General features: G+C 35.2%; 1 protein-coding gene across 1 annotated transcript in view; it reads left to right on the top strand.

Moving 5' to 3' along the window:
* The window catches only part of CEP350 (centrosomal protein 350), a 139,255-nt gene that overhangs the window by 39,461 nt on the left and 72,195 nt on the right, over window positions 1-27,599 (top strand). Inside the window, exons 13-23 of the mRNA XM_059056093.2 lie at window positions 1,496-2,556; window positions 3,992-4,142; window positions 5,998-6,170; window positions 13,115-13,301; window positions 16,183-16,403; window positions 16,880-17,043; window positions 20,665-20,775; window positions 21,239-21,379; window positions 22,598-22,734; window positions 23,919-24,041; window positions 27,317-27,486. Of these exons, the coding sequence (XP_058912076.1) occupies window positions 1,496-2,556; window positions 3,992-4,142; window positions 5,998-6,170; window positions 13,115-13,301; window positions 16,183-16,403; window positions 16,880-17,043; window positions 20,665-20,775; window positions 21,239-21,379; window positions 22,598-22,734; window positions 23,919-24,041; window positions 27,317-27,486 (2,639 nt within the window). The remainder of the gene's footprint in view (window positions 1-1,495; window positions 2,557-3,991; window positions 4,143-5,997; window positions 6,171-13,114; window positions 13,302-16,182; window positions 16,404-16,879; window positions 17,044-20,664; window positions 20,776-21,238; window positions 21,380-22,597; window positions 22,735-23,918; window positions 24,042-27,316; window positions 27,487-27,599) is intronic.

Below are 27,599 nucleotides of genomic sequence, written 5' to 3'. Positions count from 1 at the left end.
AGTACCTTTTTATTTACAACTTCCTTTGTATTTCTGTTACTACCAGCTTAATTTGGGCACTAATAACCTCAAACCTTGCATTTGTAATAGTCTATATACTGTGATTTAGAATCTATTCACTAGTCTTCCTTTATTCTACTTCCAAAGCAGTCATTCAATATACAAGACTGCTACCACATAACCTTCAACCAAACCTTGTATTACATGCCTTTCATTTCCCTTATTGCCCTGGTTACCCTCCTCCAAATGATTTTTCTTGAACTTAATTGGTAGGACTTCATATTTATTCATACTAGTTTGGTCTAAGGTTGCAGCCTCTCTAAATAACTTTGAATCATAATTCGATAATTTGTTGGGTTAGCCATGCCTCCTAACTTTCTGTCATCTACAAATTTGATAAGCATGTCTTCATGTCATCATCCAAAAATAATGGACAAGACCAAGGACAAAACCTCATGTTATTTTTTCTAAGGATCTTAATAGTTAACACCAGTCTTTAACCTTTGTATAGTATTCCTTAATATACAGGGAGGTTGTCTATAATCTGGAAATATAAGTGAATTATATAATGTCATCTAGGACATCTTTATTCTGTTTCTAGCCTTTAAGGACGCCCTATCAATTTTTCTTAGAACTAGATTGTAATAATCTGATTTCTTTAGTATGTACAATGTTAAACATAATGGTTTGGTGTTTATTAAATATGTGTTGATTAGAGTAATATCATGCCTACAATCTTAAGCATTTCTCTTTTATGTAACATTATTTTTAAAGAGAAAGGTAGAGCCAATATTGTAAAAAATTTTGTCCACAGAGTTTTAAGGGTTATAATGCCTTCTCCTCAATAGTTTAAAAAATGTGTCTTAGTTGAAGAAAGCTGTTTACAAAACAATATGTATGATAAGATTTCATTTTCATGAAACACAACATACATGTAGAAAAATGCTTAGAAAGATATAATTCTTTTTCTAAAAATTTATTTATTTATTTATTTATGGCTGCATTGGGTCTTCGTTGCTGCGTGCAGGCTTTTCTCTAGTTGCATTGAGCAGGGGCTGCTCTTCATTGGATTGCACGGGCTTCTCATTGCGGTGGCTTCTCGTTGCAGAGCACAGGCTCTAGGCACATGAGCTTCAGTAGTTGTGGCACGCAGGCTCAGTAGTTGCGACACACGGGCTTAGTTGCTCTGCAGCATGTGGAATCGTCCTGGACCAGGGCTCAAACCCATGTCCCCTGCATTGGCAGGCAGATTCTTAACCACTGCACCACCAGGGAAGTCCTAGAAAGATATAATGAAATAATGATAGTGTGTCTTTCTCATTGGTTAGCTATGAGTGATCTTTATCTTTTTTATCCTTTGTCTGTCTTTTTTTTTTTTTTTTTTGCAGTGGCTATGCATTACTCTTATAATCAGAAAAAACAAAACTTTAAAAAAAAAAGATGGCTCAGTTATGAGGTCCTGTGTTAACTAACATATTGTAACTTTCATTTCCAGAAGGGATTTGATGGATCCTACATGGATGCAGCCTGACAGACTGAGTCCACGAGTCCACCATTCTCAACCACAGCCTCTTGTTGGAACAGCTAGAAATTTACTTTCTCATCTCTTGACTCTAGAGCATGTAGGAATTTTGCATAAGGATTTTGAATCCATTTTACCAACTAGGAAGAATCATAATATGGCTTCAGGGCCATTAACTTTTACACCTCAACCATATCTGACCTCACCAGCTGCTCATCCAGATGCCTTGTTAAAACCTAGTGCTAACCAATATAAGAGTAAACTGGATCGTATTGAAGCCTTGAAAGCAACAGCTGCTTCTTTGTCCAGCAGGATTGAAAGTGAAGCTAAGAAATTAGCTGGGGCTAACATTAACTATGGGTCAGTATGGAACACTGAGTATGATGTGCAGCGAACACCCCAAGAAGATGGACATTGGACCAAGGCTGTAAGTCCACCTGTGAAAGAGGATGCAGAAGATGTTTTCTCTGCTCGAATTCAAAAGATGCTGGGAACCTGTGTATCTCATACAACTTTTGATGATGATCTTCCTGGTATAGGCAACCTTAGTGAATTTAAAAAGCTTCCTGAGATGATAAGACCTCATAGTGCCATATCAAGCTTCAGAGTGAGATCCCCTGGTCACAAACCAGAAGGGCTGCTGGCACAGTTGTGTAAGAGGCAGACTGACTCTTCTAGCTCTGATATGCAAGCTTGTTCTCAAGACAAAGCCAAAATGTCTCTTGGTTCCAGCACAGATTCAGTGAGTGAAGGGCCTCTTCTTAGTGAGGGTAGTCTCTCTGAAGAAGAGGGAGGTCAAGATGGACGGTCCCCTTTGAAGTTAGCAGAAATCTTAAAAGAAAAGGAATTTTGTGCTGGAGAAAGAAATGCTTATGAACCCATCAAAGAGTTTCAGAAAGAAGCTGAAAAATTTTTGCCACTCTTTGGGCCCATAGGTGGTACACAAAGCAAAGGACCATGGGAAGAATTGGCAAAGGGAAGTCCACATAGTGTCATTAATATTTTTACAAAATCATATAAATTATATGGAAAAGGTGAGAAAAATAAGTAACCCTTGTAATATTTGTATGTTATCTTAAGATAAATTATTTCATAATTCTGTACAAGATAATACTTAACTACAGATTTTCATCATTCATTACAAGGATGGTAGAGATTTATTATTGTCCAAATTAATCTGAGTTATCTGCAAGCTTCAACTAGAGTATTCTAATTTAATCTTTAAAATTTTAGTTTTTAGCTGTTATTGTCATAAAACAATGGTTGGTGGTTATAGAAATTTTGGTCTAATTTAGAGAAATTCATAGGTGATGTTCAGGATTGGTATGTATCAAGTGTATACTAGGTTTACTGTGACCAGAGTTATATATTTAAATAGAAAATAAGTATATTTCTTAAAACAGTGATTTGTGTGTAAATCACTGGGAATATAGTGGTCAAGAATTGAGAGGGGCAACTGCAGTAACATTTCTAATGTGGAAACAAATCTATTACTGTTTGTCAAAACTAATTTTAAAAACAAACTTTTGAGAGTAGTGTAGCTATATATTTGGGTCCTGAAACAGTAACTTTTAAAGTTCCCTTCTTATCCCTGAAATCCTGCAACACAACTTTTCCTTTTCTGTGGTGGCGCCTCAATTCCTTTAAGTCCCTTTCTCTGTTCTTCTACTGTAGGTAGATTTTCTACACATCTTATGCTAGTATAACCTTAGAATTCCTAGGTTGGAAAGTGAGGCTGAGCCCTAAGTCAGCCATGGATACTGTGGTTTTTCATTTCCATTCTACATAGTGAGCAAATTATCTGACAAATGAATTGATTTCATCTGTTCAGCTTATGCTTAGTTGGGTATCCCATTGCATTTTCCTAGAATTTATATTTAGCCACTTCGGTATGATCTTGTGCAGACCGATATGTGCTATTGATCTCTTTTGTTTAACACTTATTTCTATAGGTGATAATTTTAAAGTTCTTTGGATATTGAAGTTCTTTTGGTTATAGCAAAGTGCTTTTAAATCAACACCCTCAATTTTTTTTCACAAGAAAGTTGGATTTGTTCTTAAATCCTTCTGTTAGATTTTCATTAAGATATTATACTGAAATGTTTAGAGTTGAAATGATCTGTTATCTGGGATTTGTTTCAAAGTAATATTTGGGGAGAGTTACAGATGGAGGGAATAGGAAGTTTAATTGAAACTAGATTGGTCATGTATTGATAATTGTTAGAGGTGGTGTTGGATGCACTGGTTTCATTATATGATTCTCTCTACTATCATGTATGTTTGAAAATTTCCCTAATAAAAAGTTAAAAATGTATTGTGAGGTGTAAAGATAACTTGAAAAGAAGCCCTAATGAAAGCATACTAAAATGTCCCTGAATCCGTGTTGTTAATCTCCAGGTTATGGAATGCATTGCTTATAGTTTTTTAAATTTTTGTTTTAAAACACATTTCAATTATTACTTTTGACAGGATTTGAAGACAGGTTGGAAAGAGGAACATCAGCATCACGGCCTTTGAATGCCATCACAACTCCTCTAAGCAGCATTTCATATGAAGATGATTTTGTCTCCTCTGCAGGGAGTGGGACTTTGACAGAAAAAAAGTCAGCTCTTGAACCCAAGTAAGAAGAATATGTTGACAATATGGAGCAAAATCTGAAGAGTGAGAAAAGTGTACAAATGAGAACTATGGTCTGAATATTTGTCAAATTTTCCTTGTTTAAAGATAGCATAGTGGTTATTAAGAGCTTGGGCTCTGGATCCAGACTGTGTGGGTTTAAATATTGGCTCTCCTAATTATTAGTTGTTTGTCTTCGGGCATATTGCTTAATCTCCCTGTGCCTCAGTTTTCTTCTCTGTTAAAGTGTTATGAATATTCAGTGAAATACAAAGTATGTAGAACAGGGCCTGGCACATAATAAGCAAAATACAGGTGGTTAAATCAATCTGTGAATCCCCAGTAGAGGTTAGTACTGGGAAAACTATCCCATGATATATTAATGTGAGATGATTAAGAAATGGTTTTCTGGGCTTCCCTGGTGGTGCAGTGGTTGAGAGTCCGCCTGCTGATGCAGGGGTCGCGGGTTCATGCCCCGGTCCGGGAGGATCCCACATGCCACGGAGCAGCTGGGCCCATGAGCCATGGCTTCTGAGCCTGCATGTCCGGAGCCTGTGCTCTGCAACGGGAGAGGCCACAACAGTGAGAGGCCCGCGTACCGCAAAAAAAAAAAAAAAAAAAAAAAAAAAAAAAAGTTTTCTGTGATACAATTGAAGATAACTAGATAGACCCTTGACTTCATGATCCTAAGTAATCAGTGAATTTTTTTATAATTGGGATAACATCTAAAATTTTGCAAATCTTTGAAAAATAGCAATATTATAATGTTAATATTTATTGAGCACTTAATGTACAAGGCCTTGAGAGGACTGAGTGGGCTTTACCTGTATTAACTCATTCTTTTTTTTTTTTTTTTTTTTTTGTGGTACGCGGGCCTCTCACTGCTGTGGCCTCTCCCGCTGCGGAGCACAGGCTCTGGACGCACAGGCCCAGCGGATATGGCCCACGGGCCCAGCCACTCCGCGGCATGTGGGATCCTCCTGGACTGGGGCATGAAACCGTATCCCCCCGCATCGGCAGGTGGACTTCCAACCACTGCGCCACCAGGGAAGCCCTTAACTCATTCTTATAATAGCCTGATATAAGTATTTTTGTTATTATTCCTACTTGACAGAGGAAACTGAAGCACTAAGGTTGTTACTTGTACAGTGTCATATAGTAAGTGAATCAGATTTTGCCAGAGAATTTCCTCCCTAAATTTTGTTACCATATAAAATAATCTGTAATTACTCACATGCAGTGTAACTTTCTTCACAAATTACAAATTGTAATGCACATAAAATTATTGGATGATCTTTTTAAAATTAGTTATATCTAGCTGGCTTAATGCAAATAAGTATTATTAAGATTATAGCCGGAGAAGTATAATTTTAAATTTTGAACTTTAAGAAAAGACTAATTTTTAAATCAAGACTTGCAAGGATTTAATTGTGTTGACGTTTAATATCACCAGTCAATATGATTTATTGCATTTTATTTCTCAGTTGAAGTAGAGCATATTAAATTATTGTTCCCTATAAGATTATCAGAAGGAAGATAATAAATTATAAATTTGAATAGATATTGAGGCCACATTTTTCAGTATCCAACATTATTTTTTTTTCTCTTATGTGTCTGAATTACCCATTTTTATTGGTTTCACTTCAGTAAAAACTGCCTGAGACTTTTCTCAGTAATAAATTGAGCCATAGGGAATATTCCAGGTTTCTGGTAGTAAGAAACCAAGAAAAGTGGAAAGCATGTTTGATTATAGTTATATTCTCCTTGTGACTAAATAGATTTTAAAATATCTATAGTTTGAGCTGTGATTTGAGACTTTTTATTTCTTGCTTTAACCACTATTACTTATTCTTTGACAGTATTGGTAGTAACAGTTTAGGCATTCAGGAGGATCATTCTAGCAGAAAGTCTGCCTATGATCTTTCCTCTGTGGATGTTACCTCCCAGCACTCATCAGGGGCCCAGTCTGCTGCGTCGTCCCGTTCATCTTCTTCTTCTAAAGGAAAGAAAGGAAAAAAGGAAAAGATAGAGTGTAAGTGGAATTCTACATGGTAATTTTTTTCTCTTACCAGTGACTTTGTGATAGTGATCTAAAGTTATGATTTCATTTCATAAGTTAGATGAATTTCTTTATGATAATGTAATTGGCTTTCATATTTATTTATCATTACAACAATACCTTTTGATGTATGACATTATAAATCTTACACTTAGTAAGAAAGGAATACATTAACAATGATAAAAAATTAAGGATTGTAGATAAATAATCATGCAAGAAACATAAATCTCTATTGATTCTTCTGCTCAGAGGTAACTACTATTAATGTTTTTGGTGCCTATTTTTCCAGTATATACATAAAATCAGGCACACTCCCACATACATTTTTATTTAAAAAACAGAAATGAAATCATATTGTCTTGCTACTGCTTTTTAAAAAACTTTATATCATGTACATTTCTGAGTGTTATTAAATAAATATAATACTCAAGTTTCCTTATCTATAAAATGAAGATGATAATAGATGCTTTTTATGGTAATTTCAAAGCTTACATGTATAATGTGTACATCTCATTTGCTCTGTAGGCCTAGAGGTGAGAAGATAACAGTAATTAGGCAAAGTCCTCTTAAGCTCACTGGATGGTCCCTAGGGAATGATTTTGCCTCCAAACTTATTTTTTCTGATAGTAAAAAATTGCTCATTGAGTTAAAAAATAAATTTAAAAAAGAGGGGGAGGAGAAATCTGTAAATATAGAAAATATTTAAAAATTTAAAATCAACTGTATTTCCTCTACCTAGAGATAACCAATGTTAACATTTTTTTAGCTTTTATTTTAGTTTATTGTGGTAAAGTATACATAATGTAAACTTCATCATTTTAACCATTTTCAAGTGTACAATACAGTGCTGTTAAGCACATTCACAGTGTTGTACAACCATCGTCGTTACCTAATTCCAAAACTTTTTCATCATCCCATGCTGAAACTCTGAACCCATTAAACAGTAATTTCCCTTTCCTCCCTTCCCTGGGCCCCTGTTAACCACTGTTCTACTTTCTGTCTCTATGAAATTGACTACTCTGGGTACTTCATATAAGTGGCATCATGCAGTATTCATCTTTCTGTGTCTGGCTTATTTCATTTCGCATAATGTCTTCAAATTTCATCCATGTTGTAGCATGTGTCAGAACGTCTTTCCTTTTTAAGGCTGAATGATATTCCATTATATGTATATACCACGTTTTGTGTATTCTTTCATCAGTTGATGGATATCTTGGTTGTTTCAACCTTTCAGCTATTGGGAATAATGTGGACATGAACACTGGTGTGCAAATACTGTTTGAATCCCTACTTTCAGTTCTTTTGTGTATGTACCCAGTTGTAGACTTGCTGGATCAAAAGGCATTTCTATATTTATTTTTTTGAGGAACTGCCATACAGTTCCATAGCAGCTACAACCTTTTACATTCTCACCAGTAGTGTACAAGGGTTCCAGTTGCTCCACATACATACTAAAATAACCCTTGTTGTTTTCTGGGTTTTTGGGTTTTTTTGAAGAGCAGACATTCTAATGGATGTGAAATGTTAACATTTTTAGTAAGAATCCTTCCAGACAATCAGTAGGCGTATGTAAATAGAAAATGTTACATGTACGAGATCACATTTTATGTGATATGTTTTTCTGTTAATGGGTTACAGATACCTTTCTGTGTTAGTAAATATGGATAACCCTTTGTAGTGACTACCTAGTGTTCTGTTATTTGAATATATTGTAATTTATTTAGCCAATTCCCCATTGCTAGACATTTAGGTTCTTTTTTTTTTTTTTTTGCCTATTATAAACACTGCTGCATTGAATATCCTTACAAATGCATCTTTTTGCATTTGATCTGGTTCTTTCCTTTAAGAGAAAATCCTAGAAGGGAGATAATGGGACACTGAGTATGCCGTGCTTAAAATTTGGATACATTTTGCCAAATAGCTCTTCAGAAAGCTAGTGCCACTTTATACTTCCAATGTGAGTGTGCTAGGAATAGATTCTTTTAAAATCATTAGCCTAGTATAATTCTCTTGCAGATTGGAAGTGTTCTGAAAGTCTTTGGCAGGAACATTAGACATCATTTTATCAACACTTCCCAAAGCTTGTCTTTTCTTGTGAAATACTGATTCAGTGCAATAGGCTGTTTCATAAGTATTCTGAGGATAAAAGAGCTCCATGGTTCCATAAACTTGGGAAAAGCTTTTAGAGTGAAACAGACTTCTTTCTTGCAGGATTCATCAACACTTTTATTTTTTTTTCTTTAATTTTTTCATCTGTATTAAGGGATAATTGACAAATAAAATTGTAAGGTAATTAAAGTGTACATCCTGATGATTTGATATACATATATATTGTGAAAGAATTCCTTCCATCTAGTCCGTTAACTAACACATCCATCACTATATATATATATATATATATATATATATATATATATATATATATATATATATATATATTGGTGAGAACATTTAAGTTCTACTCTCTTAGCAAATTCCAATTATACGATACGGTGTTATCAACTACAGTCACCATGTTATACATTAGGTCCTTGGACCTTATTTATCTTATAGCTGAAAGTTGGTAACCTTTTACCAATATCTCCCTATTTCCTCTACCCCTGACAACTACTTTTCTACTCTGTCCTTTTATGAGTTTGGATTTTTTAGATTCCACATATAAATGATATTATACAGTATTTGTCTTCCTCTGTCTGACTTATTTTACTTCACACGGTGGCCTCAAGGTCCATCCATGTTGTCACAAATGGCAGGATGTCCTTCTTTCTCATGGTCGAATAATATTCCATTGTATACGTACCACCTCTTTATCCCTTCATCCATTGATGGATGGTTGTTTCCATATTTTGGCTGTTGTGAATAATGCTGCAGTGAACATCAGAGTGCATATATATTTTCAAATTAGTGTTTTCATATTCTTTGGATAAAATCCCAGAACTGGAATTATGGTAGTTTTACTTTAGTTTTTTGAAGAACCTCCATACTGTTTTCCCTTTAGAAAACTGTCTATTCAGTTCCTTTGCCCATATTTTAACTGGATTGTTTGCTATTGAGTTGTGTGAATTCTTTATGTATTTTGGATATTAAGCCCTTATAAGGTATATGATTTGTAAGTATTTTACTATAGGTTGTCTTTTTATTTTGTTGATGAAGACAGAATGTGGAAATTTTTTAGTTTGATGTAGTCTCACATATTTATTTTTGCTTTTGGTGCTTGTGCTTTTGGTGTTCATCAACACTTTTTTTTTTTTTTTTTTTTTTTTTTGTGGTACGCGGGCCTCTCACTGTTGTGGCCTCTCCCTCCCGTTGCGGAGCGCAGGCTCCGGACGCGCAGGCTCAGCGGCCATGGCTCACAGGCCCAGCCGCTCCGCGGCATGTGGGATCTTCCCAGACCATGGCACGAACCCATGTCCCCTGCATCGGCAGGCGGATTCTCAACCACTGCGCCACCAGGGAAGCCCTCATCAACACTTTTAATGTGCTAATATGGATTATTTATTTTAGGATGAGGATGAGGCTATAGTATGAAGTATTTTTCAAATTTATTTGACCACAGAATCAGTTCTTCAATCAGCATGTTACATTAGAATTGAGCAGAATACATTTCGGGAAATGCCGATCTTGCTCAAAAATGCCGATCTTTGTTATGTTAGTGTCTCACCTAAGGTTACTAACTAGTTACTGATGAAGCCTAGATTCTAGCTTCTAATTCCTAAATCAAGTGTACCTTCTACTGCAATATATTGTACAAGTTAACATATCATGATATATTAAATATATGAGTATAAATAATATGATTCAGTATAGGTTTTAAAAATTATAATCTAAAACTTGGTTAGATGAAATACAGATACTGTTTTTGGCTCTCAGTTTCCCTGATCCCTCTCACAGTGCCTTAAAAAAAAACCCATATATTTTACTTTCCACAGCATCAACTTAAACTTAGTACTTTATCCCAAAGTTCTAAGATGTATAAATTTTGTTGTATATGCTCCATCTGGTGGTGAAAAAGATTGTCTGCATGCTCACTCAGCTCCTTCCCAATGTAGTTGAAAATAGTTGGTAGATTAAAGTGGTAATCATAAGAAAAAATTATTTATCTTAATTTAACTTTAAAACATATAAATATACTTACCTTTGGCAGTCTTTTAAACTGTGGGCAGACGTTTTCTTTGCATATAGGTCCCTTGTTTGGAGTTTAGATCTTTCTTGCTTAGACTATTGTATTGTCTACAATTTCTAGTTTTTTGAAATCAAGAACAATTTTTCAATTGTGTATTTATTTTAAAAAAAATAAGTGAAGTGTTTTTATTATAAGTGTGTCTTTATTATGGAAAAATTAGATATAGACAGTATTAACAGCTTGCTTCTAGCCTAAGGATCATGAATATAGATTTTAGATTATAAAATTCTTTCTCATTGATTAATAATCGTCTAGATTATTTGTGTGTTTTTCTCCCCATTATGATAATGCAGTCAGCATATTTAATTCATTGTATATATCTTTACATAGCTTCCTAGGATGAATAACTATGAGTCAGGTGGAATTTCTGAGTCAAGGGCTTGGCTGGAAAATGATTTTTATATATTTTTTGAGTTGTCCTCAAGAAAGGATATATGAGTTTGCACTCCCATGAAAATGGTGTATGAGTATTATTTCCTTTGTGTACTGAATGACACTCAAGGTTTTATTACTTTAAAAATATTTGCTAATCTAATAATGAAAAATAGCATCTCATTGAAGTGATTTGCATTTCTTTGATTGATAATTGGGTTTGATATTTCTCATACGGTAAGACCTTTCTCATTTTTCCTTTTTTAAACCAAATTTTAATGAAAAATTGTTACCTTATTACTATCACTACAGCATAATATAGCATAATTTTAAAATTTACCTATTTTTTATTGGTAAAAATAGCTAACATAAAATTTGCCATTTTAACCATTTTTAAGCATACCATTCAGTGGCGTTAAATTTATTCACACTGTTTGCAATGAAGTTTCACTACCATAGGTCTCCAGAATGTCTTCATCCTCCTGTACTGAAACTCTGTACCTGTTAAACAGTGACTCCCTATTACTCCCTCTCCAGCCCCTGGCAGCCACCGTTCTACTTTCTGTCTTTATGAATTTGACTAGGAAACTTAACCATTGTTAAGTGTCTAGTTCCATGGCATTAAGTACATTCACACTTTTGTGCAACTATCACCATTTTATCCATCTCCACAACTGTTTCGTTATCCCAGACTGAAACTCTATACCCACTAAATAATAACTCTCATTTTCTCCTCCCTTTAGCCCCTGGTAACAGCTCTTATACTTTGTGCGTCTCTATGAATTTGCCTACTCTAGGACCTCATATAGGTGTATAATCATACAACATTCATTCTTTTGTGACTGGATGGCTTATTTTACTTAGCATAATGTTGTCAAAGTTCATACATGTTGTAGCATGTGTCAAAATGTCCTTCCTTTTTAAGGCTGACTAATGTTTCATTGTATGTATATACCATGTTTTGTTATTGTAGTCGTTGTTGAAGGACATGAGTTACTTGTGTCTTTTGGCTATTGTGATTAATGCTGCTGTGAACATGGGTGTGCAGCATAATTGTTTTTTTCTTTACTTTTCCATTTTCTTTTGATCTTTAACCATATATCTACATTAAAAAATTTTTTTTAACTGTCATTAAAATGTGCACATGATTCTTTTTTCTGCTTTTTTTTTTAACCTAGCAAATATTTTTCTGTGCTGCTATTGAAACATATCATCAAGGTGAACAAGCCCTAGACTTAGAGTCATGAGGCCTGGGTTTGTGTCCCATTTCTGCTATTGACTATGTATCCTTAAGTTATTTAGCCTCACAGATCTCTAGTTACCTCATCAGCAAATTAATTATATGGTACCCACTTCATAAGGTGTTTAAGAGCAATAAGGTAATATATATGCAGTGCATTTTAAATTACAGAGTGCTATTTAAATATTCAAGTTACTATTATCTATGTAATATAGACAATTCTATTGGAAATATAGGTTGAATTGTTTTTTAATTAACTTATTTTTGGCTGTGTTGGGTCTTCATTGCTGCGCACAGGCTTTCTCTAGTTGCGGTGAGCGGGGGCTACTCTTCATTGCAGTGCTCGGGCTTCTCATTGCGGTGGCTTGTCTTTGTTGTAGAACATGGGCTCTAGGCACATGGGCTCAGTAGTTGTGGCTCACGGGCTCTAGAGCACAGGCTCAGTAGTTGTGGCGCATGGGCTTAGTTGCTCCATGGCATGTGGGATCTTCCCAGACCAGGGCTTGAACCTGCATCCCCTGCATTGGCAGGTGGATTCTTAACCACTGCGCCACCAAGGAAGTCCCGAAAGTTTTTTAATTATAAAGTTATGCATTGAATGTCATGCACAATTTGTGTTTTGTTTGTTTCAATATTCTCCTTAAGATACCCCTGTAAGTAAAATTATTCTTAGAGAATATGAACAGTTTTATGAATCTGGCTACTTAGTTCTTGCCATAGAGTTTTTTGAAAGGATTATATAGTTATCAGTTGATACCATTTTTCTCTTACCTCTGGGTTTTATCCTTAAAAAATTTCCTTTTGGTTACTTTTTTATAGGGATAAAGTAGTACTTCATTCTTGTTTAATATGTTTGTCTTTTTTTTTCAAACATTTGATCTAAGAACAATTTATTTTTTAATAGCAAGTGGGAGATATTAATGGAAGAAATTTCACTTTCCTTAAATGGAAGCGAAGAATGAAGAACTGCTTTATCTAAGATATGAAAAACAAATTTTTTTAAAGTCCATTTTAAGATATTCTGGTTTGTACTTTTTGTTATTTTATTGAAATCTAGGTATCAGGTATCTCTCAGTAGCTTCTAATATTGGGAATCAGTTTTATAAGAAATTTACTTTACAGGGCTAGATTCACTCACTGGAAATATTCAGAACTCACTTCTTGATGAAGAAAAAGTACACTCTAGTTCAGAACGTGGCTCTCATCAAGGAAAGAAATCTGGGACCAGTAGCAAACTTTCTGTTAAAGATTATGAGCAGACTCTTGACACTGATAGCACTTTGGAGGATCTTTCTGGGCATTCTTTGAGGTAAAGTAATGCATATTTTATACTGTAATTCATATTTAATTAAAGTTACAATATCATTGATGTTCAGAGAATTCACTTAATAAATTTACATTGTTATGTGGTTTTGTTCATAGCTCTAGTCTTTATATTTTAGAATATAGTCATCTCTCACCTAAACAATTACAACCGCTGCCACAGGAATTCTCTGCCTCTAGCACAACCTGCCTTTCTATTCTAAATGCCATTGCCACAGTTGTTTTCTTGACTCAATCCTTTGACCAAGCAACTACTCTCCTTAGGGTACTCTGGGAGCTCACAGTTACCCCACAGATCAACATTAAGAGCTTAACTTTATTTGAAGTGTTATCACTAGGCTACCAAAGACTATCTTATTTCCTTTGGTTATACAGTTTTCTTCTCAACTGTATTCTTCCACTCTTTAAACACAACTACTTAGTGTTCTTTTTTTTTTTTTTTCTTTCTTCGGTACGCGGGCCTCTCACTGTTGTGGCCTCTCCCATAGCGGAGCACAGGCTCCGGACACACAGGCCCAGCAGCCATGGCCCATGGGCCCAGCCACTCCGCGGCATGTGGGATCCTCCTGGACCGGGGCACAAACCCGCGTCCCCTGCATCGGCAGGCAGACTCTCAACCACTGCGCCACCAGGGAAGCCCCAACCACTTAGTGTTCTTTTGGTATCATTGTTTATTTGTACCTCTGAACTTTTCTCTTCTGCTCAACTTATTAGATGACTCAAGCAGATTTTGAAATTTCACTCTTACATTGATTATGGAACTTGTACACTCTGTTTTTTTCCTTTTTTTAAAAAAATTAATTTATTTATTTTTGCTCTGTTGGGTCTTCGTTTCTGTACGAGGGCTTTCTCTAGTTGCGGCAAGTGGGGGCCACTCTTTATCGCGGTGCGTGGGCCTCACTATCGTGGCCTCTCTTGTTGCGGAGCACAAGCTCCAGATGCGCAGGCTCAGTAGTTGTGGCTCACGGGCCTATTGCTCCGAGGCATGTGGGATCCTCCCAGACCAGGGCTTGAACCCGTGTCCCCTGCATTGGCAGGCAGATTCTCAACCACTGCGCCACCAGGGAAGCCCTTTCCTTCTTTTTAATATCATAATATATTATGCACTTAGCCTATTGCTTGCACGTAACTATTGCTTTGTGTACAGTTCCTACTCTGTCTCCATGACTTTTTATCTGCTGCACTGGTTTTGTCCTTATGGAAATTTAAGCTCTGAGAAGATATGAATATTTCTTTTTTATCTTAAAACTATGTGCTTTTTCTAGTACAGTGTCACATACAGATAATCATTTTTAATGCTCTCATGTTGCAGATAATGCTGTATCATTAATACCATCATTGCTATGTTTAAAGTTGAATTTTAATTTCTTTGTCAATGACTTTGGAATTCAGAAAACTTTACCTTTCCGTAAGAGATACTCTGATGATTTAATTGGCAAAGTCTACAAAGTTAAACATTTCTGAAACAGAATCCATAGCCAGATAAGTTGATAAATGCCCCATACTGTAGTCTAGACCCCCCACTTTCCCACCTGTGGAGATTCACAGTGGATAAAACAATTTGAGGTTTTGATACAAAGGAGTCCAGATTTTTAAAAAATTATTTAACCTAATTTTCTCTTAACTTACATGGCTATAGACACTGTCTGTCTCCACACTCTTTCCCTTTGTTTCCTTTTTATTTTTTGGAAAACTTAACTAACATCATTGGAAACACTAATCTGGGGAAGTCTCTGCAGAACAAATATAAATTCGTCTTGCAAAACCATAAGGTGAGATTCAGACAGAGTAGTTTGTTTTGATGTTGTGTTGGAATTCTTTCATGGCGTTCTATTAGGAGACAGAAGTAATGATAATTCTTTTTATGTTCCATAAATGAAATTGTCAGACTGTTAAAAATGTATTTCTCTAAACCATCAGTAGAAAATTAAAGGTCACTGGAAACAAGTGAGTGCCTCTCAAGACTACTTTTATTCAAATATTTAAATTCTGGTATAAGAGAAATGTTTACCTTTGAAAACCATCTCATAGTTTTATTAAAGCTAAAAGTAAGCTTGCTTTAGTATGTTGAAATATGCTAACTGCTAACATGCTTTATAGGGTATTTGAGTAATTTAGTCAGTAAATAAATGGTTAGTGCAAGGCAGCATGCTTCTTGTTATGAGAAACAATACCTTTAATGAGCATAATTTCTCAAAGAGGGGCTAGACATGTGCCTTGTATCCTTGAGTTGTTTTAATCAAACTGCTATGAGGTTACTTCTTAGACAGTTCAGGAAAGAGCTATAGCATTAAAAAGTGGACAGAAACAAATAGACATATATAAGGTATTTAGAGATGGTTAGTATGAAAAATTTTTGTGACTTTTTGGTTAAGAGGAATAACGAGTAATTTTTGTCATTTTAAAGTTTTTAACACAAAATGATATTTTATTCTCTTTCAGAGACATATTTTAAGATTTTTTTTATAAAATAGGCTTGACCTTGCCTTTTTGTATGGTTGTAATTTTATTGCTGTATAAGCTCCAAGTATTCTAGAGGATTTTGCCTGATACTACAATAAGTGATTCACGATAAATGTACATTGTAGAGGAAAGAGTTAAGTGCCAATTTAATCAAGAGACTCCTTTTCCATATTATTTTGGGCAGGGTTTGTCCCTAGCTTGTTCCCCACTATAAATCTAACAATAAGAGAAATATTCATAGTCATTCACTCAGCATAGCGACTCTGTTAAATGAATAAATGCCTGAATCACAGCTTTTTAAAGCTAATGTTAATAAAGTTATGTATGTTGTTCTTATTAATTGTTTAGATGGTTCTTGAAGTAGTTTTCCTTTCTCTAATGTCTTTACGAAACAAAACTTCTAGTGTCTCATCAGACAAGGGAAGATCACAGAAAACTCCAACTTCTCCCCTATCTCCAAGTTCCCAGAAATTGTTGCAGTTTGACCTTCCAGGAACTTCATTAGAAAGATCTAAATCCTCAATAGTAGTGACTCCAACTATAACAGGATTTAAGCCTAATGCAACTTTTGCTGATACGAACCTGGCTGCCAGCAGAACGACGACAGAGATGGCTTCAACACCAGGCAAGTAAATCCATGCAGCTGTAATTTAAAAAATAAGATATTAATTTTTTCCCGAAAATTTCTTTTCTTTCAATTAAACCATAGAGAAATGTTGTTTCAAGTGAATGCAATTACTTTTTGAAGTAGTAAACAAAAATTGTGCCTGAAAATAAATATTGAAAAGAGTGAGAGATTCAATAGTGATGACTTTTCCCATTTTGCCAGCATTATTCAAAAGACACTTGAAAAATGTATCCCATGTATGTACTCCTAAGTGTTCATAGGTATGTATATATGTATTATGTACACATGCATGTATGTGTGCTCATACACACAAAAAGAAGTAACTATTAAGAAACATTGTACTAATAAGTCACTCTCTTTCTTACAGAGAAAAAGCAGACTTGTTTTTGTACCTTAAAATGAGAAATGAATTTTAGAAATCTGAGATGTAATTTCATGTGAACTTTGATATTTGACAACTATATGCCTTCCAGGTTCTAAGCGCTTTTCTCCTACTGGCCTCCAGCATCGTATGGCCGCAGAACTCAGTTACTTGAGTGCCATTGAGGAGTCAGTGCGCCAACTATCAGATGTAGAAAGAGTTAGAGGCATTTCACTTGCTCAGCAGGAGAGTGTGTCTCTGGCTCAGATCATAAAGGTATTTGTGGAGTTTTTTAGTTTTCTGCATTTTTTACTCTTTTCTTTGCTATTTCAAAGTTTTAATGATGAGTTAAAAGAAAGACAACTTTAACTTGCCAAGTACAAAAAAATAGTCTGTCATACAGTACCTATAAATAACCCTGAGAAAAACTATCATACGCTAAAAAGATAATTAAACATGCAATATTTGGCAGCAGAACAATAATACAATCATTCTCTTTCAAATACTTCATTTTCCACATTCTCTACTTTTTTTCGTGACAGTGTGAAAATCAGCTTATCAAACATTTTCAATATTTTCTCTTTTTTGTGACAGGTCAGAAATGGTTGAGTTTTTGTTTCTTTGTTTTGTTTTTTAATACTTTATTTGTACCGAAAAGAAAAGTTTCTGAGATCTAAGTATGTGGTAATGCCAGGATAATAGGACTTTCCCTTAGCTAACAAAAATCCAGTGTTCCTTGGTGGGAATGCTATTGGTATATATATATATATATATATATATATATATATATATATATATATATTTTTTAAACTGAGGTAGTATTTAAATATAATAAAATACACAGAATTTAAGTGTATAATTTGATGAGTTTTGAACATGTAACAACCACCCTAATCAAAACATAGAACACTTCAATCACCCAGAAGTTTTACCCAGGCCCCTTTTCAGTTAATCTCCCCTCCTAGAGGCAATTAGTATTCTGATTCATATCACCATAGTTTATCTTTGCCAGTTCTAGAACTTCATAAAATGGAAGTATACTTTGTACTCTGTACTCTGTTGTGTTTAGCTTATTTTATGCAACATAACATTTTTAAGATTAATCCATGTTATTGCATCCATGTTGTTGCTTTTGGTTTTTTTGCTGAGTAACATTCCATTGATGAATATATCACAATTCATTTATCCATTCTCCTATTGATGTACATTTGTATTATTTCCAGTTTTTGGCTACCGTAAGTATTCCTGCTCTGAACACTTTTTTGCAATGCTCTGTATACAGCACATATTTTTATTTTTATTGCCTAAATAACTAGGAGTGTAATTACTTGGGTTAAGTGTATGTTTAACTTTATAAGAAACTGCCATTCTGTTTTCCAAAATAGTTGTAACATCTTATACTCTGACAGCAATACATGAGAGTTCTAGTTGTATTATATCTTTGTTATCATTTTGTATTGTAGTGAGGTTGAAGTAGTATCTCATTGTGGTTTTAATTTGCATTTCTTTTATGATTGATGAGATTGATCTTTTAGTATATTTATTGATCAAACTTATGTCTTCTTTTGTGAACATCTGTTCAGATCTTTTGCCTATTTCATGATTGGGATGTCTTACTTATTGAGTTGTAGGAGTTCTTTATATATTCTAGAAACAAGTCTTTTTCAGATATATCTCAAATATTGCTTTTCATCCTTGATTTGCCTTTTCATTTTTTAAAACTATGTCTTTTGAAGAGCAGAAGATTTTAATTTTGATGAAGTCTAGTTTTTGATCTTTTTCTTTTATGGGTAGTGCTTTTTGTGTTCTAAGAAAACTTTGCCTACTCTAAGATATTAAGGTACTCTAACAAAGATATTCTTTTATTTTTTTTCCCCAAAGCTTTATAGTTTTGGCTTTTATATTTAAGTGTGTGAACCATTTCAAGTTAATTACAGGTTGTGAGGAAGGGGTCAAAGTTAAATTCTTTTCTCCCATATGGATATTTGGTTGTTCTAGCACCGTTTTCTTCAATTACCTTGGTACCTTTATCAACATTTAAGTAATCATTTATGTGTTGGTCTATTTCTGCACTCTCTTGTTTTCCATTGACTTATTTGTCTAGTACCATACTGTTTTTCTAGTACCATACTATTTTACTGTAGCTTTATTAGTACCATACTATTTTTTTTCTTTTTTTTCAATTAAAAAAAAATTTTTTATTGGAATATAGCTGATTTACAATATTGTGTTAGTTGCAGGTGTACAGCAAAGTGAATCAATTATACATATGCATATATCCACTCTTTTTTAGTTTTTTTTTCCCATTTAGGCCATTACAAAGTATTGAGTAGAGTCCCCTGTGCTATACAGTAGGTCCTTATAGTTACCTATTTTATATATAGTAGTGTGTATATGTAAATCCCAATCTCCCGATTTATCCCTCCCCCCTCCCCCATAGTGAGTCTTGAAATCAGGCTGTAATTACTCCAACTTTGTTCTTTCTCAAGATAGTTTTGGCTATTCTACGTTTTTGCATTTCTGCATAACTTTTAGAATCAGTTTGTCAGTTTCTACAAAAAATTTTAAAAGCCTGGTGGCATTTTGATTTGAATGACATTGAATCTATAGATCAGTATGGGGAGAATTCACATCTTAACAATATTGCATCTTCTAATTCATGAACATAGTATCTTTTTCTATTTGTTCAGGTTTTTAAATATTTCTCTCAGCAGTGTAATTTTCAGTGTAGCGGTCTTACACATTTTAAAAATTATTCTTAAATATTTTATGTCTTTTGATGATAAATGATTTTTTTTTCAATTTCATTTTCTAGTTGTTCCTCTTAAAATACCTATAGATAGTTTTTTTGTATGGGACTGTTCAGCCTTCCTACATTCCTCCCAATAAATAACAGTAGTGCTGTCCATTCATTGTGACAGTAAAAGCTCTCCAGACATTTCCAAATGCTCACTGGTAGACAGTGGAGAGGGGCTGATAACGAACTTTATTAAAAAAATCACTGGATTGAGGAAATTGCCCTATTGCAGTTGTCATCCTTTCCTTGAAATCTGAAAAACCGCTGATGTTATCTACCATTTTAGGAATACATTATATCTCTGGGTTTCCAAACACGGACAGGGCATTGTATGACTTTATATACAGCCTTACCACCTTTAGAGAACCTATATTATTTAGCACTGTTCCAGAAGAAATGAAAATATGTAAATTTATAGATAACATTGTATGGAATAGTTGTAAGAAAGAGTCCTGTTAAGAAGGAGACGTTTGGGCTTCCCTGGTGGCGCAGTGGTCGGGAGTCCGCCTGCCGATGCAGGGGACACGGGTTTGTGCCCTGGTCCGGGAAGATCCCACATGCCGCGGGGTGGCTAGGCCTGTGAGCCATGGCCACTGAGCCTGTGCGTCTGGAGCCTGTGCTCCGCAATGGGAGAGGCCACAGCAGTGAGAGGCCCGCGTATTGCAAAAAAAAAAAAAAAAAAAAGACGTTTTGGAGGGCAACATTTTTATGAAGCTGCTCCTTCAAAGTCAAAATAAAGGAATCATAAAATTGTGAGGTGTGAAGCATTATCTTTATTCTTATATTTAGGATGTTTTAATCTCCTCCAAAGAGTTAGGTACCATAGCTTTTCTTTTAAACCAGCTTTTTGATATGAGTTCTTAGTCCTGCGTGTCTTGGAAATTTTTTATATTTACTACATTATTTGAGACACAGTAGGTAGTCACTAAATATTTAGATAAATGGTTGATGTCTATGCTATTTCCTGTCTTTCCTTTAGGCTCTGATTAGTTGCTTCAAACAATCTGCGTTAGGAAAACAGCATTCTATTTAATTTAGTTTCTGCATTGAAATAGTTTTGTATCTTAGAATTAATAGTTGATCATTTCTTTATTTTGAAGGCACAGCAGCAACGCCATGAAAGAGACTTGGCCCTTTTGAAACTGAAGGCTGAACAAGAGGCTCTGGAGTGTCAGAGACAATTAGAAGAAACCCGAAGCAAAGCAGCTCAGGTAGCTTCTTTTGCAAATTTCTGTCCTTGAAATCACTTTCGTATTCTTTTAGTTATATAGGAGTAAAAAGGAAAGATGTAAATAATAATGTTTTAGTACATTATACCATATGAGTTAATTTCATGTCATTTGATTCTGGTAGCAACCCTGTGAAATTAAATAGTCAAGGCCTATCCCCAGTTTAGAGAAATGGAAACTGAGGTACACAGTAGTTACTTGTCTACAGAACATCAACTTGTGAACAGTGGAGTTAAGTAAGACTTAAACTTCAGCAGTGATTTTAAAATTCCAGATTTTAAACTCTAAATTTTAAGACATGAAATCAAGATAGTAGTCAAAGGTTTGTATTTTTTTTTCCTCAAGGCATTTGATCCATGAAACAAATTTACAAGTGAAAACTAATGTGGGTGGGATGAGACTGAGACATAAAGTAAGTTCTCTTTTCACCCTCTTTTATTAACAGGTCCATGCGGAATCATTGCAGCAGGTGGTTAAATCACAACGGGATGTAACTGAAGTCCTGCAGGAAGCAACTTGTAAAATAGCTGCTCAGCAAACAGAGACTGCTCGCCTGACCACAGATGCAGCACGCCAAATCTGTGAGGTGAGAGCCACCGAGAACCCTTTTCCTTTTAGTTCTTTTTAGTCAGTCTGATTACCTTTGGTCTTAGCAGTCATGGGTTTCTAACATCTAGCGAATGCATACTTTTGATAAGTGACTTTCAGTGAGGGCCATACCCTATTGAAATGAGGCATCATTTATTGTAGTGTGTTGTCATGTGAACGATATAGTGGGCAGAAAAAAGATGCAGAAGAACTCTATATTTTGGCCCCTGAGTAAGCTTTTAAAAAAATGTCAATTTTATTGATGTGTAATTTACAAACAATAAAATATATCCATTTTAAGTGTATAGTTTTATGAGTTTTGACAGATAGATATAGTTATCTATATATATTTATTTATCGTGTCTATCTATTCCTCTGAACACCACCATAATCAAGAAATAAAACTTTTAAGAGTATTGGAAATATTCTTTCATGCACTTTGCAGTCAGTCCCCAATCTTAGTCCCATGGAGCCATGGATCTGTTTTGTATGAAGATGTTTCATTGTTAGCCAGAGTGATATTAGTGTCCTTTTTTTTAAATTGTACCAAAGATAAAGCCAGTAATACTTTTACTGCTGTCTCTATATAGGATATCATAATCTATAAAGTTACAGTTTATTTTAGCAGTTACTATTTAGGACTGTTTGTGAAATGATTCTGTTATTAAAAAGCCATGAACCTACTATATGATGGGTACCATGGGGTTGTGCAAATAAGTATAGAGTCTCTTTTCTCAAGAAAATTTTAGATTACAATTAACAAAGATTTCAAAAACACTTCAATTCATCAAAGCAGTGATTGAATAAATACCAAATGAATAATACATGGCAATAATGGCTAAGCGTAGGGAAGATGTACTTCACATTGTTGGTCAGAAAAGACTTAGATGGGAAGTTCTAATTGAATTGATTCTTAAAGGAAGATTTAATTTTTGGTTTACTGTGGCTTATTTTGGACTTGAAGGTTTTCTGTCTAATAATTCATAGATTGTTATAGCTGGTTGAAACCTTAGAAATTATGTGGTCTAGCTCTGTTTTATAAGGAAGTTGTTGAAACTTAAAGAGTCTAAATGACATGCCCACAATATTTTACCTAATATGGCAGAATTTGCTTGCTCTCAATCCCCAGTGATCTTTCTAAGACACTCTGCTCACTCAGTTCTTCTATGATGTTACCTTTTTATATCTACTTTGCCTTGTGTGTGTTCATATTTAGATGGCAGAGTTGACTCGAACTCATATCTCAGATGCCATCACTGCTTCAGGAACTCCCCTAGCAACGCTATATGGCCACCAGCGGCAGTATGCTCCAGACTTCGTGAAACAACTAAGGACAAGAGCTGAAACAGATAGGTTAATATCCAGTCATTCAGCAAATATGTCATGAGTATCTATTATGTCCCAGGCACTGTTGTGGGTACTGGAAGTACAGTTATGGGCATACAGTCTGGTGGGGAAGAGAGACATTAATCAAATATCCTTTAAGTGAATGAACACTTACAAATTAAGTATTATGAAAGAAAGGAACATGTCTTTGAGATATACAACAAAGGAGTTTGAATAGCAAGGAGGTCAGAGAAGGTTTTCCTGAGGAAGTAAAGCTTATGGTGAGATCTAGTGAATGAAAGGAAGTCAGTGATGGTAAAGGAGGTAAGGAATAGACAGGTCAGTACATGCAGAGGTGGAGGAGAAGATGAAGGAAGACCAAAGTGACTGGGGGCAAAGGGCAAAGGAGAGAATGGTAGGAGATAATGCAGGGATCAGATTATGGTAGAACTTTGCAGATCTTACGGATTTTGGAGTTTATTCTAGGAGCAGTGTAAAGTCATTGGAGAGCTTCTTAGGCAGGGCTGGGTGATGTCATCATGTTTATGTGTAATTTTTTAAAATAAATTTATTTTATTTATTTTTGTCTGCATTGGGTCTTCGTTGCTGCACGCTGGCTTTTCTCTAGTTGCGGCGAGTGGGGGCTACTGTTCGTTGAGGTGCGCGGGCTTCTCATTGTGGTGGCTCCTCCTGTTGCAGAGCATGGGCTCTAGGAGCGCGGGCTTCAGTAGCTGTGGCACATGGGCTCAGTAGTTATGACTCGGGGCTCTAGAGTGCAGGCTCAGTAGTTGTGATGCACGGGCTTAGCTGTTCTGCAACATGTGGCATCTTCCCAGATCAGGGCTTGAACCTGTGTCCCCTGCACTGGCAGGCAGATTCCTAACCACTGCACCACCAGGGAAGTCCCATATGTGTATTTTTTTACATCACGCTTTGACTGTCTCTGATTCATAGATTTTAAGTCTCTATTCACATTCATTGATACTTGGGGTGATTTGTGTTTATTTCTCATAATAAATAGAAGATATTCTTTAATGTGTTGTACACTTTTCTGTGAGCAAATGCCTTTCTTTCTCAAATACTTTGTAACAGTTATTTCATAATTTCTATTCATTCAAGATTTTATCTCATGTTAATATTAAGCAGTACTTAAAAATCTTTCTCTTGTTTGAGACTTTAAATGTTTTAATCAGTGTTTATTTTCTTTGTAGGAAAAGTCAATCTGGTCCACTCTCTCAGAGTAAAGAAGGGACCCTTGACTCCAAGCATCAGAAGTTTTCCCCTTCATACGATAGTTATTCTGAGTCTTCAAGATACAAGAATCGCGATAGAAGGTGAAAAGAGTTTGATTTATTAAAGTCTGATAAATGGCTTAGACATTGCTTTTTTTTTGATTCCTTAATCTTGTTTCTTTAAATGAAATAGTATCTTCCTTTCTGTTCTGGCTTCCCCCATTTAATTAGCTGATTTACAAAATAGTTGTTCCATGTAATAATATAGCTACCATTCCTTGACAGTCTACATTGTACAAGTACTGTATAAGTTGTTCTTCCTACATTTAATCTTCACAACAATCTTCCAAGACAGATATTATCCTCTTTTTATAGATAAGGAAACTGAGCCTCATGGAGATGTTAAGAAACTCACCCACGGTCACATAGCTAGTGGCACACCAAGGAATTGAACCATAGTTTGACTCCAAAGCATGTTGCTCTGCTGACATCCATATTTTTTGACATTTCTGTATGTACTAATTTTTATCATTATGAAAGAAGATTGAGTACTTTGTCCTTGTACTTGGCACAAGTATTAACATCTATAATTTTCAATTGTGGTTCTGTCCTTGGATTAAAAGGTTTTAGAGACCTCTTTCCAGTATTCTTAGAGGTAGGATACCTATATTGTCAAAGTATACTAAAACCTCAATTTAAAAATTAAATCATGAGACTAAAAAACATGAAGATTAATGTGGGGTAAGTACCAACAGTTATTCAGTACTTACTCTATCTGTGTCTGGAACTGTATGACTTTCATTTAACCTTTGCTGACACTTAATTTAGGCCATCATCTGAGTTACTGCAGTGGACTCCTAATAGGTTTCCCTGTTCTGTAACCTTTCCCCACTTCATACATTAACCACATGGCAACCAGAGTGATTTTTCTAAAATTTACAGCCAATTGGTTATTTACCTGTTTGAAACCTTCAGTGTTTCCTCAGAGCCACTTAGTATAGTGTGAAAGTCCCTTTATTATTGAGCCTTTAGTCCATCTCCATCCCTGTCACTTGGCATTTCCCCTCTTACCGTATTCTACTGGTTCTAACTACTTCCATTTCTCTAAAGAGCCATGCTCTCTTTGTCTTCTGTGCCATTACATATGATGTACCTTCTTTCTGGACCCTCACCGCTCCATTTCATTTAGTTTACTTTTACTTGCCCTTTAAGAATCAATATTACCCCTCATCTGCTTTAGAGATCCCTTCTGTGTTCTCCCACAGCACTCCGTATAACTATTACAGCCTTAACTACCTTCTATATTCTCACTCCTTTACTTATCACTTGTAGACTAGACTTGGAGTTCTGTGAGGGCTTCATTTTCATCATCCCCAAAAGAAACCCTGTACCCATTAACAGTCACTTCTTATGTCCTTTCCCAGCCTCTGGTGACAGCTAATCTGCTCTCTATTTCTGTTTTATATGGATTTTTATCTGTTTTGGACATTTCATATAAATAGCATCATACAATGTGTGGTTCTTTGCTACTGGCTTCTTTGACTTAACTTACCATAATGTTTTCAAGGTTTGTCTATCATGTATCAGTACTTTATTCCTTTATATAGCCAAATAATCTACTGCATGGATATCCCACAATTATCCATCATTTAACGGACATTAGGATTGTTTCCACTTTTTGGCTCTTATGAATGGTGCCACTGTGTACATTCATGTACAGGTTTTTGTGTGGTCATGTGTTTTTGTTTCTCTTGGGTATATACTTAGGAAAAGGATTGCTGGGTCATAATAGTAACTCTGTTTAACATCTTGAAGATATGCCAAACTGTTTTCCAAAACAGCTGCTCCACTTTACATTTTCACCAGGTATATAAAAATTTTCCACATCTTTATCCACACCTGTTGGTAGGCTAATGAAGACTGTGTCATTCTTGTATCCCCAGAGCTTAACAAAATGCCTAGCACATAGTAGACGATCTACTACATGTTTATTGAGTGAATGATTGGTGTGTAACTGCTAAGTGGAAGAATTGAGATTAACCCCATATCCTACTGACTCCAAAGCACTTGCAGTCTCCTGCATTCTGTCTTTTACCTTATAGCTTTATTATACAATTTATCCTTTTGAAAACATCTATTAGGCCAGACAAATAATTGCGTAATATTCTGATAAATACTGTCATAGAAATATGCACAAAAAAACAGTATAAACACAGAGACACACCTTCCTTGGGAGTGGAGAAGGGGTCCACAAATAATTTGCAGAAATGATACTTCAACTGAGTCTTGAATTCATTAGGCAGAGAGGGAAGGAAGGGCATGTCACAAGAGGAAATAGCTTATTCAGAGGATCTCAAAACCTGGCTTATGATTGGCTGTATATTTGTATTTAGTGAATGGATAAATTAAGGAAAACAAAGAGGGAGGAAGGAAAACACTGAACTTGCAAACAAGTTCACTAAGCATTTGGAAACTTGAGGCTTAAAGTCAGGGGAAGGGTGGAGCTAGTGATACAGATTTGAGGCTCATTCCAAATGATAGCAGTTGAAATTATAGAGATGCATAAGATTGTCCAAGGAGAGTATATAGCATAAAGGAGAGAGGAACCAAAACCAAAACCCTAGGAAGCACAGTCATTTTAAGAAAAGATAGAAAAATTAAAAGGAAGCGAAAGAAACTCAGGAAAACATTCTAGGGAGGTAGGAAGAGAAGCAGGTGAGAGTAGGGTCAGGGAATATAAGAAAGGAGAACCCTTTTATTTATCATTTAATTTTGATATGCTTTCAAGCTTACAACAACTGCAAGAATAATATAAAATTCCCAAATATCTTTCATCCAGGTTACCCTAGTGTTAACACTTTACTACATTTGCTTTAGTGAACTTTTAAAAAAGGAGATAAGAGGTTCATACCTCTGATGTTGTAGAAAAAGAAATTATCTAATGGATTTGACAATTAGAGTTTAGGTGGAGTTTACAAGAACCGTTCCAGTAGAATAGTTGGGAATTGAAGCAGACTGCGATAAATTATGAGGTTGATGAAAAGTAAGGAAGTGGAAACAGCAGATAGAAGCCTCTTTTCCCAGTAGATTGGTTTTAAAATGAAAGGAAAAAAGGGAGTGATAGCCTGAGAATAGTGGTTCCCCATTATGACTATTTAAAAATGAAACCTTCCTTTCTTCTACTCCTCTTTCCTGAAACAGTTTCTTCTCAAACTTACGTCTGCATAGCATTTTTATGTTTTATATTATCTTTCATCATTTCATATCTTGATCATAAGGCACATTTCCTTGGCCAAATAAGTTTACTTTGAAGTTATGATCCTTATTTTGTTACCTTTATTTTTTTTCTGGTTTGTTTCCATAATATCCTTAAACAGGAGTAGTAGTGGTAGCAGCCGTCAAGAAAGTCCTTCAGTTCCATCTTGTAAGGAAAATGAGAAGAAACTTCATGGTGAAAAGATGGAGAGTTCTATTGATGAACAGGTCCAGACTGCTGTGGATGATTCTCTACGAAGTGATAGTGTACCATCTCTTCCCGATGAGAAAGGTAACTTTCTTTGTACATGTATGTATAATTATCGTTTGAGGAGGCTTCCAGAACCCTTTGAGATATTTGTGACTGAACTAATTAATATAATTAGACAAGGTTTTATGTCTGAT

The sequence above is a fragment of the Kogia breviceps genome, chromosome 1, assembly GCF_026419965.1.
Source record: "Kogia breviceps isolate mKogBre1 chromosome 1, mKogBre1 haplotype 1, whole genome shotgun sequence".
NCBI classification, from domain to species: Eukaryota; Metazoa; Chordata; class Mammalia; order Artiodactyla; family Physeteridae; genus Kogia; species Kogia breviceps.
Note: the sequence above shows the minus strand (reverse complement) of the source record. Positions and strands in the feature narration are given on the sequence as shown.